The sequence below is a fragment of the Solanum dulcamara genome, chromosome 3 (assembly GCF_947179165.1).
Source record: "Solanum dulcamara chromosome 3, daSolDulc1.2, whole genome shotgun sequence".
In the NCBI taxonomy this organism is placed as follows: Eukaryota; Viridiplantae; Streptophyta; class Magnoliopsida; order Solanales; family Solanaceae; genus Solanum; species Solanum dulcamara.
Window position 1 is genome coordinate 5,813,373 of NC_077239.1, and position 15,367 is coordinate 5,828,739.

The 15,367-nt window shown below is 29.6% G+C and overlaps 1 protein-coding gene across 1 annotated transcript; it reads left to right on the plus strand.

Annotated features, from left to right (window-relative positions):
- The first annotated feature begins 9,621 nt into the window (after positions 1 to 9,621).
- On the plus strand, positions 9,622 to 10,844 carry LOC129881495 (protein MIZU-KUSSEI 1). The gene has a single exon (XM_055955690.1). The coding sequence runs from the start codon at positions 9,865 to 9,867 to the stop codon at positions 10,636 to 10,638; it is 774 nt and encodes a 257-aa protein (XP_055811665.1). The 5' UTR covers positions 9,622 to 9,864; the 3' UTR covers positions 10,639 to 10,844.
- The last annotated feature ends 4,523 nt before the right edge of the window (positions 10,845 to 15,367 follow it).

A 15,367-nucleotide genomic window follows, 5' to 3' on the forward strand; every position in this document is an offset into this window, starting at 1 on the left:
TGTATTGGGTGTGGTATTTTTGCATAGAAACAATTATTTTATAATGGGCATAGTATTGTGTACAGGAATAAAAAAAATTAAGTAGAGATTGATGATAAAACCTAAGGGTTTGGTAGTGTGGGTGTTGGTTTGGTTCCCGAAGTTGTCTTAATGCGTGTAATTGTATTTTTATGACATGCCTAAATGTGTACCGATAGGATAAACAAGTTAGTATTTATATAAATAATTATTTGTTGGCTTGTTTGTGATGAACCTGTTCTGTTGATATAATGTGATCTATTGTTGAAATTTTGTGGTTGGTTTGTATAACTAGATTGGGTGTCACATTCCGACACATATATAGATCAGGTGTCATGTTCCGACACATATTTGGATCGAGTTTCACATTCCGATATGATTCTTGAATCAGGTGTCACATTTCGACACAAATATAATTGCATTGGGTCCCCTGAGAGAGCCAAGTATGTGTATGTGTGAATGGTCCAATGAGAGAACCTAATGATATCTATGATTCCATGTAATATAAGGTTAATGGCAAGTGCACCATGAATTAAGGACCTATAAACGAAGTCTTGAGTTGAGGTGTTGGTTATAAAGAAGTGTGAGCTTGAACAACTTATTGGTGGGTAAGAGTATGGGTTGTACTGGGTCTTGATGTGATATATGTGTTATAAACACATTCTGTACTTATAGGCTTAGAGGTTGAGGTTCTTGTTGACCGGGAGTCTTATCATTGAAACTTCAACAAGTAGTTAAGGTAGTAGTAGTGGTTATCTAAAATCGAATTGAGTAGAAAGTGTGGATGTGGGAGGATTAGGACCTATGTCGTGAGACAGTTGGTCTAAGACCATTAGTTAGGTGGAATCATTGAGTGACTAAGGTTGCTAGGTGAAGACTGTTAGTTGATTGAGTAATTGTAAGGTAGGGATCATAACCCACAGGTCTTAAGTTGTAATTACGGTGGTAGTGGAGCTCTGAAGTTTGGAGTGGTAAACACCTTAGGTGGGAGTAAGGAGTGTACTTATTTGGCTGGGGTAGATAAAGTGACAAAGTTAATTATTATGATATCTCTTATTTTTCTGTTCATATATTATGCGGTGGGTATCAAATTGAACGATGATGCCTACTAGTTGTCACGACCCAAATTCGGGTGTGATGGCACTCATCTCAACCCACCGAGATAAGTCAGCCTAATAACCAACGGAAAGTAAATGCGGAAGTAATTGAGATAAAACAAGGTTTAACTTAGTCAAAAATAAATAAATAATCTCAAAATCCCCCAAGACTGGTTGTCACGTGTACAAGCCACTAATACATTATCGAAGTGCGAAAGAGAATACAGTCACAATGTCTTTGTCTCTAGAATAGGACTAAAACATAATAAAAGAGTAAGAGGTGTCCGCTAGATGGATGTAACAGCTACCTCAACACTCAGAATTGATAACCTCGACTGTAGTGGAAAACAGTAGAAGATCAAGCAGATCCGGGCTCATAACCTACACAAGTGTGGAAGCAAGGGGTGAGTACCAAACAACACGGTACTCAGCAAGTGGATAGCTAAAACTAAGCAAAGCTTAATAGATACAAGTACTCCTGTCCTCCCAAACGAACCTCCTTAACTACAACCTGCATAAAATCAGTCCAACTCTACACTTGTACAATAACAACAGTAATACAGTCCACAAATACTCATCAATAGTCTCGTCAATAAATCATACCAAGTCAAGTTCAGCATACAGAGCAATATGGGGGTAAACACAAAGTCACAAATATCAGAAAGGTGCAATGCAGTGCAATGAAATGATGCATGTCTGTCCTATCGGTACACATCCGCTGAATCACAGTCCGGAACCCATGGGGGACATTTCTGTCCATGTAACCTGCCACGGAGCGTGTGGCCCATCCCCTTAATATATATATCTTGCCACAGAGCTTGTGGCCCGACCCCTTTATTTCATAATATCTGCCACGGAGCGTGTGGCCCGACCCCTTTTATTTCGTATCATTTTCAGTCTCACATAATATGTCAGAACCAATGCAATCAATTCATGTTCATATAATTCACGATAATAATATGACAACAATAATAATATTGCATATCTCACATCAACATAGTCATTTCACATATCCAAAATAAACCCATAATCACAACATATCAATTCCACCAATACATATCATTAGATCACCATTTTATACCCCTCATCTCCATTTTTAAGGTTAATCATACAGTCAATAACCCAGTCCAGTTCTCATTACTCTCTAGTATATATGACACGGAAATACAAGCATCTATAAGCTTAAACTGAGGTTTAGAAATTCACTTGCCTTAATTAATCAAGCAATTACACCGGTACTTGAGCCTTCCTTTTTCGTTGGGTCTCCAAATCAATGTAATCTAGTCAAATAAATAACCACAATAAGATTTCGAATATAACAACACCCATATTATTATATGTCTAGCCTAGATCCAAAACCTACCCAAATCTATAATCAAATTCTTAATGTTGACGTCAAATAACATGTCAACTCTCATATTTCCAAATTTTAAGCCTAGGGTTAGGTTCTAATTTCCCTAATATCATAAATTTAATATAATTCATAAAATATAATATACCTAATATTTAATTATCTATTTTAATATATCAAAATTCAGGAACTAACTCATTCTATGTCATTGAAATTAAATCTGAAATTTTCTTTCCGATTATGTTCACTCATGATAAAATAAACTCACATGTCAAATTTCAGCTAAAACGGATCGTTATTCGACCCCCAAATCAAGATTTTATATGAAGAACCCTAGGGTCATATTTTCTTATTTCAACATTGTTTCTCCACCAATATACCCTAAAAATATATTCATAATCACATGAAAATTTAATGGAAAGGATGAGAATAATTACCTTGACGTTTTGGAATGAAAATCCCTATTTTTCTCTTCTCCTTTATTTTTCTTTTCCCCTTTCTTTTCTTTCTTCCTCCATATTTTTTTTTCTTGTTTCTGCGGGTTTTTTTTTTCTTGTTTGCCGCCGCACATCTGATGGCTTAATGCCATCAGATTGTGTGTATATATATATATATATATATATATTTTTTTTTATTATTATTATTATTATTTATTCCCTTCTTTTTCTTTTCTAAATTAATTATGTACTAAAATGACAAATCCTACTAACCTAATTTATTAAATATAAGAAAAGTGGTATAAGTATTAAATAAATTAATACTTTAGCCCATCAATTAAATTAATTATTTAAAATCACCCATCAATTAATTAAATGAAGTTATCGAATAGTCTAAAATTTACAATTTAAATGTACGGAATGAGTCTTTTATGAAGGAAAGAAGACTCGTTCTCAAAATGACCTAACGGGTCATTACACTAGTACGTATTGTTTATACTGATACTACTCTTGTTATGTCACTTGGCATAGTTTGGTTGTCTCTTAGGTGAAGATGATCCTCCAACAGCTTTTATTTTTCCTTCCTCTTGGTGGAAGTTGGGTCATTAATCTTTTAGTTTATTTCTACTCTTAGCAGCTCTTGTACCTGTTTTAGACTAGTATCCATGGGGGATTTTATATGTTATTCTTATACAAGTGTATTACTTCAGATTTTTATAAACTTTTGGCTTAATTACTCAGGTTGTTGGTTTAAATTTCACAATATTTTTATATAAGGGGTTAAGGATTCTCCTACTTAGGTCATATAGAGTGCTCGCACGGCCCGGTGGGTTGGGTCGTGGCAATATAATAGGACTCTCTAACTACATTTTAATATTTATTAAAAATGACAATAATTTGACTTGTTATTTCAACACTTTTTGTATTTTTTTATTTTTTACTTAATAGAATACAAATAATTAAAAACAGATTGGAGAAAATTATTGAAGAGTATCTTTCAAATATGGTAAATGCTAATTATGTTACTTATTATGAGGTCCAAATAGGCGAATTCAATTATCAATTTTTTCTCTTCCTCCATTGAGGAGCTTCGATCTTCTTCCCCATCCTCCATTAACGATCTTCAATTCTTGTGTAAATGCAATTCGTTTGTTAAAATTTGTGGCTACAAAAAGGAGATCGATCCGGAAAACACAACAAGCATACTTATAGAAAATGAATATAACTTGAGAGATGGTCTGATGATAAAAAATTGAACCATAGTTCAGAAAAGATGAAAAAAATGAAATGAAATACAAAGCAGGTTGAATGGAATACAGATCTACTAGCCTATAAATATTCAGGAAGGATACAAAAATGCAATGAAATATAAATCAGGTAGAATGAAATACAGATCTACTTGTCTATAAATATTCATAAAGGATACAAAAATATAATGAAATACAAATCATGTATAATGAAATACAGATCTACTTGTCTATAAATATTCAGAAATGATACAAAAATGCAATAAAATGCAATTTGCATGAAAAATATACAATACTAAATGATAAATACAAAATAAATAATAAATAAAGAATTTCATTTTCGGTTAAACTATAAATGTAATTAAAGGATACAATTACTATTAACAAAAATACATATTTAAAAGACATCAAATTACTACAACTAATTAGATGACATACATTGAGATTGAATACATTCTAATATTGTAGATAAAATTTTAAATATAAATGGCATACATCTGGATATAATACACATTAATATGAATACAACTATAATAAGCCTATATATTGGAATGAATACTGTTTGTTAAAGGATACAATAATCCTAAAATCTACAGATATAATAATAATAGTAATGAATACAAATATTAGTAAGAAAATACTAAATATAAAAAGAGATTTAGCAGGATGCAAATAATGAGAAATGGTAGATAATACAAGTCAATAAAAATCTACCATGATATATGATGAATATTTTGTTATCTAAATCAGTGAAATTCTATTGGGGAGAGATTTGGAGAATTTTTTTAAAAATAATATAGAAGAAGGAAGAGAGATAAGTAGAAAATGAAAAAAAATTAGAGAGAGAATAGGAAATGGGGGAAAGAAACGTGACCATTAAGAGAGTGGGTCACTTTACAATTAATTTTATTTTTTTAATTAAAAACGTGTGTATAACAAGTTGAGAAAAATTAGGAACTAAATTGGGATACTATTAATTTGCTATAGAACTATAATATAGTTATTATTGATAATTTTTTCAAACTGTAGTCCTTTTTCGAAATAAGTTGAGAATTTTGACTAGTTCACTAATTTTTCCTACATAAAATGACCATTAAGTAGTTATACTCCCTTCATTTCATTTTGTGTTTTAATTTGATTGAACACATACTTTAAAAAGAAAATAAGGAGAAATTTGGATTTTGTGATATTAAACTGAAGTGTGTATAATATATTCAAAATATCTTTTGAATCTTTTGATTTTAAACATGTCAAGTGGACACTAAAAATTGAAGAGGGAAACTTGTTTGAAAACGAAATGAACACTTTCGAAACTTGAGGTCTTAACTATGCCATAACATTTTTGTAATTATTAAATTTTTTGTATTTGTGGTCTTAACCATTCCAAAATGTTTGTATGACTATAAAAACTTTTCATTAAGAATAAAAAAAAAGTTTAAAATACACTATTTTTAATTATAAAAATGTTTCATACTTTTTAAAATCTACTAATAATGAACTCACATAAATTGAAATAAAATCATATTTGAGCCTTGACTAATTTAAATTAATGTTGCATAAAAAATATAAAAAGTGAATCATTCCCTGCTATATTTTTTTCTTTTATATATAGAACTCTAATCCCAAACTTATAATAAAAAACAAAATGATCTTTTTCATCCTATCAAACTTTTACAAATATAGAAATCACCAATACTTGTCCATTCTTTAAATTTTAAAAAGGAAATTCAAAGTTCAAATTCTTATTTTGGAAGTGTTTGGAATATAATGATTTCCCATACAAAATAGCAATTCTTTTTTCAAAACAAAATTCTATGTCCAAATAATATACTAGTAAGTTTTTCTACTTCAACCAAATAACGTCCATATATATACTAACTACTAATAAATATACTAAAGACATAATCTCCGTTTTAATTTGTTTGTTCTATTTTTATTTTTAATCTATTTTTTAAATAATATTTTTTTTAATTTTAACTTTTCACACAACATATTTAAGATCATAACATAAAAAATAATTTGATACATTCTATATTCTTTTTAGTTTACGATCACAAAATTAATTACGAGCCACTTCCCAAGAAATTCCATTATAATATTCCATTCCTCCCAACCCCTACCAATGAAAACATCTTTCATCTTTATGCTCTGCTGCACTGGCCAAATGGCCTAAGTTCAAGACAAAAGAAATTCCAATTACCAATTCTTCAAAAATCTATTCGTATTGAATATTTATATTAAAAAATTAAGATATATTACTATAGTCAAATGATAGGATGAAGTAAATACATATTAGTTAATTATAATTAAGTATAAAAATATACATTCAAACACACAATATACATATATTGATTTAATAGAAATATTCAATGATACGAATAAATTTTCACCAAAACTTTATTAATTTCCCTCCACTGTTTGGTCTTTGTGACCTGCTAAGACTCGACAAACTCTATTTTAATTTTTAATTTTTTTAATTGAAGTAGAATAAACATTTGCTAATAAAAGAAATATTATTAGAAAAAAAATGTGTTCAAAAAGAGAATAAATAGTATATTTATTTGAAAAAGGATATTTAAAATATTTCTTATTTTATTATAATTATTTTTTATCGTTATTTGAATAAAAATTAATGATGGATTTATTATGATCTTATATATATGGCATATAGTATATGTTAAAACTTAGAGTACATGAAATTATTCTATTTTAATTGATAAAATGAGATTACGAAGAATAAAATAATTTTCTACATTTTATTACTTAAAGTGGTTTAAAAAGAAATAAAATAAGAATAGAGTTCCTTAAAAGTAATATTTTTATAAGGAACAAGATTTGTTTTTTTTAAAAAAAAAATTTATTCGGAAAAGGGCATTTTGACTCATTTTATAATAATATGGGCATTTTTGACCCATTAAATAACAATAAGGACATTTTTGAACCAAACTATAAACGAAATGCATTTTTATTCATTTCAAATAGTTTAAAGACATTTTTGACCCTTTTCTCTAATATAGATATTCAATGATACGAATAAATTTTTACCAAAACTTTATTAATTTCCCTCAATTATTTGGTCTTTGTGACCTGCTAAGACTCGACAAACTGCATCTACTCTCATCTAAGATCCTTATGACATCATACTAATCAGAGGTGAGCCTATGATTTAAAGATTACGAGGACATTATTAAAAGGAGATCCTATTAGTCGAAGCGATGTCAAGTGACACACTACTTCATCAAAAAAATCTTTGATAAACACATATAATATCCCTTTGATAATGGATAAATATAAATTAAACGAACTTAATTAACACAATTTAATATATCGTTTCATGGTCCTGGAACTCATTTCACAATTGTGGTTCCTAGTTCAAAACTTGGTGCATACATTTATTTACCCTTCTTTTTTTTTAGGTTCCATCGATTCGATCGATTTTTCATACTCTTTTACACCTTTAATATATCCTATCTTGCGAACGTAGAAAAATTATTTTAAAAACCTAGCATTTTCCTTGATAACATAATTTGTGATGTGTGGACATATGAGTTCATTGGTTTGTACACGACCTTGAATTCTTGTCCAATAGACTAATCCATTATCCAAAAATGAGAAACTTGATGACATCCCTTTTTGTACCACCTCAGCATTTCACCTCTTAACTTTTATTAAAGGGAGTGTAAAAGATTCCTCCTTTCATCTGAAAAAGAATAGAAATGCAGCAGCAGCATAGAGTCTGCCTTAAAAGGGAAACAATTTCTAGTAGAATTCAATCAGAATCCAGCTGTATTTCCCCTTTTCTTTGAACCATCCTTGACCAGACCAAAATATAATTATTCTTATCGGAATCAGAATTTTTATTTTAAAAATTCAAAATATGAATAAATAAATATACAAGAAGAAGTTAAAAGGATTCGATATTTATTGTTTATATATATAAAACCCTTTTGATGCCCTCTCTCGTTCTACTAAAACTTCCAGGGTCGTTTGATAAAGCTGGATAAAATGAGATATTTCATGAATAATTCTGAGATAAGATTTACATTATGTTTAGTTGATGGTATAAATTATTTATATGAGATAATATATTGTCAATCAAACGCAATATAATTTTTTTTTCATATTTTTAATCATAAAATATCTCATCTTATTCTATCCAACTTGAGATTATTTTATTTCATTTCTCAGGTGATGTTCTAGAAATTATAATCCTATAATAATAATCCCATAATAATTTAGTCGGCATATCAAAAGCCCTTGAAATTATTATTCCCTTCGTGTCAATCTGTTTGTCTTACCCTTTTTATCCCTTTTTAAGAAAAAAACATAATTTTTTATAATTCTTTAATTTTAATTTTACATATGATATATCAAAGATCATAAAGTAAAAGATATTTTAATACGTTCTACTTGTCGAAATGATGGAGTACTTTGGTCAAAGGTCAAAACCTGCATTTTTCTTAACAATCTGGAATCCTTTCAGTTCTATCTCTGTCCACATAAAAATATGGTCTTTTGCATTCTCTGCTCTTTATTCCTATTAAAATAGTAGTAAAAACAGAGCACGCATTTTCACTATCAACAAAACTTAATTCATGCTTTTCCGCAACAAAACACATTCATTTAAATCTACTTTTATTACTTAATTGTGATTAATTTCATATAAAATATCATCAAAAACAATAATTTAATAACTTCATTTAAGTAAAAACACTTAATATTCTATTACTTACAATACCGTAGGATGAATGAAATTTCCCACTTGATTTGGAGCGCAAGTTTATCTTTATCCGAGATATCTATTTTTATTATAATATTTTAATTGTATCGTATGTTGTTGTTGTAAGATCTGCGTATATTCTATCATTTTCAGACTATCTACTTGTGGAATTTCACTGGATATGTTGTTATTGGTGTTGTTGTTGTAACTTTATTGATAGTAATAGCGTGCAATAACAAAAAATTTATATTCATTTATCTTTCAAAAGTATATTTATGCACTTGTTCAGGATCATGATTTAAATAAAAATAGATCGATTTTGTTGGAAAATTTATGTTATAATGATAAATTTAATTTCTTTATTGTGAAATGTTTAATTACACGAATATGTCAATATAATCATTTTCTTATTTCTACTAGTGATTCTAACAAAAATCCACTCTATGTGACATACATATCAAGATAAAGAATAGAAAAGGCCCTTAAATTTATTTGTGACCTTTAAGGAGCCATATAAGATGAAAATCTAACGTACGGTTCTGTAATAACGAGGGGTACAGTAATGCTATCATCGATTATGATTATATTAAGTTTTAAATTACATAATTAAAAATAATGAATCATTAGCAACTATAACAATGCAGGTTCAATTCCCGCTACCCGCTCTATTTGTTCCTTTTATTGATTCAACGCAATCCTCACCAATAGCGAAAATTTAAAACATCCATCTGCCCTTTTAAAGCAATACAAGTTTAAATTAATCAAGCTAATTAGTTTCGAAAATAACGGCTACATCTGTTCCCGGTCTTTCCATTTTCCCTCTCTCTGTTTTTTTTGTCATAACTATTTCTTAATACAGTATAAATATACTGCTCTACACTGCAATACCCATTCAAAAAAAAATAAAAAAATCCAATTTCTTCTTCATCTTCTCCTTCTCTGCAATTCTTGAAAACCCCTTTCTGCAATTCTCAATCCAAAAAAAATAAAAAAAATGCCGAAAATCGACGCCCTCCGTCGATTTCTCCTCCCCTGTTTCAACTCAACACCCACATCCCCAGCACCGCCAGTGCCGCTCACAATCTCCACCAAAAAACGCCTGAGCACCTCCCTACGCGACGATCTCGACGACCCAAAACAAGATAAGAAAACAGAAGAAGATCAAGAAGATTCATACCCAACAACCCCAATCAGCACTACAAACAGCACCACCACCGCCGCCTCCGCCTCCGCCGCCGCCGCTTTACTCTCTGCTCCGCCGCGTTCTTCCAAAACAATGGTAATCGGAACAATCTTCGGCCAACGCCGCGGTGGACATGTATGGTTCTGCGTACAACACGATCGTCTCAACACGAAACCTTCACTTCTTCTAGAACTTTCCATTCCTACAACAACCCTTATTCAAGAAATGCGATGTGGATTAGTCCGAATTGCCCTTGAATCATCGGATTCGGAGCTTAATCGTTGCCCGCTCCATTCAATTCCAATGTGGACTCTGTTCTGTAATGGGCGTAAAATCGGGTTTGCGGTTCGGAGACGGGCGACCCAGCAGACCCGAATTATGTTGAAGACGATGCAGTCAATGACAGTCGGGGCGGGTGTAATCCCGTCGGGTTTGGTTTCAGGTACCGAATCTGAAGAAGTGTTGTATATGAGAGCTAACTATGAGTGTATTATTGGTGGTGCGGATTCGGAGTCTTTTCATTTGATTAACCCGGATGAGGGTCCGGGTCAAGAATTCAGTATCTTTTTACTTCGATCCAACTGAGGGCGTAGCGTAAATTGCATACGACTGACTTTGCGGAATCAAATGAAATTTCCAAGAAATTAGAAAATTTTTGAGTTTTCTGAATTTCTTGATATTATTTTTTGTTTTTGGTCAAAAGAGGTTCAAGTTCCAATCTTTGATGATTTTTTTTCAACAGCTTTTTGTAAAGAAAGCTAATTTTTTAATTATTCCTCTTTAGCTTCTTTTTTTTCAAGATTAGCTTAATCTTAGTTTAGGCCATTTTTTTAGCACTTTTTGGTGCATGAGAATCTTTAGCACAAGAAATGTATGAAAAAAGAAGTATTTTTCCTTCTTTTTTGTTGGAAGTTTTGGCATATAGGATATTATATTCTTCTGTATTATGTTTAATTACAATATGATAGAAGAAATGAGTTCCTTCTTTTGCTACTTCTTGTTCTTTTTTATTATGTTATTTGTTGAATATTATTGCAAGATAATTTATAAGTATTAATCAATATAGTATGGATTCCTCAATTTTTGTTGTGAAAGATTATTTAATATACTTCAGTGATGATTGATATCTTAAATTATTTTTAGATTTGGGATGTTGGGAATAATTTAAATAATAGCATATTTATGGTATCTTTAAAGTAGAAAGGTGAGGTTAGAATTTGAAAGAGGCTATGCTAGGACAAATCTGCAAGGATCCCCTCCACCATGGTCTACATATATAGGGTATCGACCTTCGATCGAGTTAAAATTTTCACTAAAAGTAAAAGTTTAAGTTCCGAGCCAAATCAAAAAAATTTAGTAAAGAGATTGTGAGATATTTATTTTCTTAAACTTCACACCACAAATAAAAAGTGTAGATGATTCTTTTGACTAGATTCCCATCTAGGACAAAAATGAATTTGCTCAAAAGAATCAGTCTAGATTGCTTGTAGACTAGAGTACCTTTAAACATGAGAATGCACATAGTTATAGAGAAGACTATTATGAAAGTATGCTTCTCCAAGTAGAGTTCGTTTTGAAATAAGAACGCTATTGGAATTTTTTACTACTCTCTTCATTATTATTTTTATGAATTTTTTTTGCACTTCTATCAGAATGACCTACTTTCGTATTAACTCATTATTTGTTGATTTTTTTTTCAACTCCAAGTATATGAAATAAAGGAATTTAGCTTGACAAAGTGACTTATCCGAATGGAACAATAACGTCTTAAAGCTAAGCGTATCAGGATTAATAGTGAAGATCAGAGTGTAGACATCGAAATTTTGTAAGATTTCATAAGACAAGTTTAATTTAAGTTAGGATTTTTAGAGGCTGCTTTACCTAAATCTTAGTTCATGCCTACATCACTAAATCAAAAATGATCTTTAGTGACAATTAATTAACTGCAATAGCTTAATTGCCGTTAAATATGTACTTTTAAAGGTAATTAACACTTTTTGTAAATGTTCCTAAAGTTTATCGCGACATTGAATCCAATGACAATTAACTAGTTCCAGTAAAGGATTTAACATTCTTTGTTAATGTGCATATTTATTGCCGCTAAAATTATTTTTGTTGTAGTGTATAAGGGTAATGTTGTCCCTTAAAGAGCCATTTTGAATATTTCATAAACTCATGGAATATTCATAAAGACATCAAGATATGATCACTCTTCTTGACAATCAAATACTTCAAGAAGATTCAAATTAAACTTCTTACAAGGAGATCAAATAAATATCAAGGAGGTCCAAATCAACATACCTTCGAGAATTACGCTACTAACACCCCTTGAATAATTGAGAAAGTCGGAAAAAAAATCAATGAAATAAAAATATCTGTATCCATATTATTTTACCAAAAATTAATTGCAAACTAGGAACATCTCAAAGCATGGAGGTTTTTCTTTAGACCTGAAGACGGGGGAATCTAAAAATGAGCTTTTCTTGCTATTAAGTGGCTGCCTTCCATATGTGTCACTTCCCTGTTTGATTAACTTGACATATGTACTGTACTGGTCCCTTCTTGTGGTGCCACTTTTTATCTTATAAAACCATTCCAAGTTTTGAGTGCTCTTTTTAACTATTCTACCTCATCTTCAAATATATAGTTGACCACTTCCATGTACAACTCACAATTACTCAATTATTAGCTTTAGAACATAGCTAACATACTTGCAACTTTCAACTCATTTCATAATATAAATCAAAGTACAGTTATGAATTATAGCTATATGTGAAGTTGTTTATAAAGAAGCACTTTTTCTTGCTTTTAAAGAGGTGAGAAGATTCTCTCTTTGTGTTGTCATCGTCATTTAGTTTTAGCTTCACCTTTGAATAATTTTTTGGATCAAATTTATATTATACTTCTGATATTCAACTTCAAAAAAATTTCGAGCAATATTTTAATTCCGAATAAATGCTGTTTTTTCATGAACATATACTTTCACACTTGTTGAGCGTCCAATAAATTTCAAGCTTTCACCTCAATTTTTCACCACCGGAAATTAAAAAAATACTAGCATTATCTTCAATCATCATCCTTAGCCACAATATTATCCCCACCAATCACCAAAGTTGTCATTGTCATCGCTAGTCATTATTTACAATCATTACCACAACAATCACTATCAGACATGCCTATATGTATCGTCAATCAATCTTATCAAATCAGTCATCATCAATCCATCATTATTAGCTATTACTATCATCCATCGCAATTATCAGTTGTTACTACTCATCACCATCATATCATTAGTCATCACGGCTACCCACCACTACATAATTATCTTAGAATATTTAGTTGATAGAGTACTAGATTAATTAACACTTTTTGAATTTTAGATTAAATTTTAAGTTAATACAATACGTTCCAATATTGAAAAAATAAAATGTCTTATTTCATATATATATATATATATATATATATATATAATATTTTAATATTTAAATATGTATTCAAATTTTAATGTCTCAATCTTAATACATATTTTAATTCTAATAAAAACAAATGGGCTTCCATAAGCACTTTTATAAACCTTAGCTTAGAGTTATAATAAATACAAGTTGTAAATAAATGGGATCTCATAATTTTTAAGCTTTAGAGGCATCTTGGGGGAATCGCATTTTTCAGAAAACAGAAATTTTTCCATTTTGATTTGATGAAGAATAGTACAAGGACTTAAAGTTTAAACAAATCTATAATTTTTTTTTTCGAATTAATTAAGCACTTGGGAAAAGTTTTATATATATATCTAAATAATCTAAGGATATATAAAGCAAAGCATCCAAATATGCATCACCGAAAGGATCGTAAGAATCAATAATATCTGGTTCTTAGTGTTAAAGTGGACAGAAAGAGTATGCCAAGTTAGAAGCTTTATATTACCGTTTAAAAGTCATTCAATTTTATTGTGTTAATTTTTTTCAGGGTCATTATTTTTAAAAATATTATTTTTAATATTTATTTAATGATCTGATAACTATAATTTTTTAGAAAAAATATTTTAAAATTAGTATTTAAGTATTGGGTTCTCAATCTAATTTTTTGTTCTTTAATTTATTTTTGTTTTTCTTGTTATTCTAATCGAATTTAACAAAGTGTTGTCTTGACTATGAATATATGTTATGGGATATACTCAAATTATTATGGGATATACTCAAATTGTTAAATTCATGTTTTCTACAACTGATTGACATCATCTTATTTTAGCACGCTCTCTCTCTAGTTATTTTCGTTGACTGAAGTAATAATGTATTGTTTTGAATATGATTATTTTAGATATGTTATCAGAATATTTTTAAATAGTCAAATTCGTGTTTTATTTAACTGATTGATATTATCTTATACTACTATTTTTCTTAAATTAGGTTTCATAATATTTGAAAGGTTTTAAAAGCGGTTTCACAAATCTTGAATTATTTTTTATAAACACTAATTATTCTTGATTAATCACATTAAAAATTTAAAATGAACGATTAAATTCTTCTAGTTAAATGATATTAAAATTTAAAGGCATCTTGTAAAGTCAACTCATTGAACATGACGGATCAAGAATTGAATCGTGTTTATGATAGATTGAATTTTAAATAAATTTAAATCTTGACTTACATTTTAGAATAATTTTTCTAGAAATTTAAAATTGCTACTAGGTAAAATAAGCATAAAGGCTAACTTAGAAAAAATAAGCAACTTTTGAAAAATAAATAAATTGACTATAATAATTAATTATCCAAAACTAAATAACCAACTAAGCTTTTAATTCTGACATTATTCAAAGAAACTTCATGGAGTCGCGTTCCATGAGCAACGTAATAAATAAACAAGAAGATAAATTAAATGTGGAGAGTAGAGAAAAAGAAGTCTGATTAATATGGCTCTCTTTGCAAATTATCATCTTAATTAGGACAACAACAAATAAGTTCAGATCATAGCCCCAAAATTTTGAAAAATATAAAATGTCTTAGAGTCCATTTGGAAGTTGTTTATAAGTTGTTTTCAGTTTTTCTTAGTGTTTGACTGATCAATTTAAAGTCATTTTGGGCTTAAAATAAGCTTCCAAAAATAATTGAATTTGTTTAACTTAACTTATCTAAAACAACTTATAACTTAAAAAAATAAGTTGACTTATCCCAACTTATTTACTTTTTAGCTTATAAGCTGCTTAAAATAAGTTGTGTCAAATACCGACAGCAGCTCTCGATGAAGCAATTGTAGCAGCTCTCGCGACCCCTACTCTAATCAAAAGACTAAAGGCCCCTACTGAAGATAGGTCGCC

What these genes read in the sequence shown, in the direction of transcription:
- LOC129881495 (XM_055955690.1), top strand. Translation starts at nt 9,865, where the DNA reads ATGCCGAAAATCGACGCCCTCCGTCGATTTCTCCTCCCCTGTTTCAAC.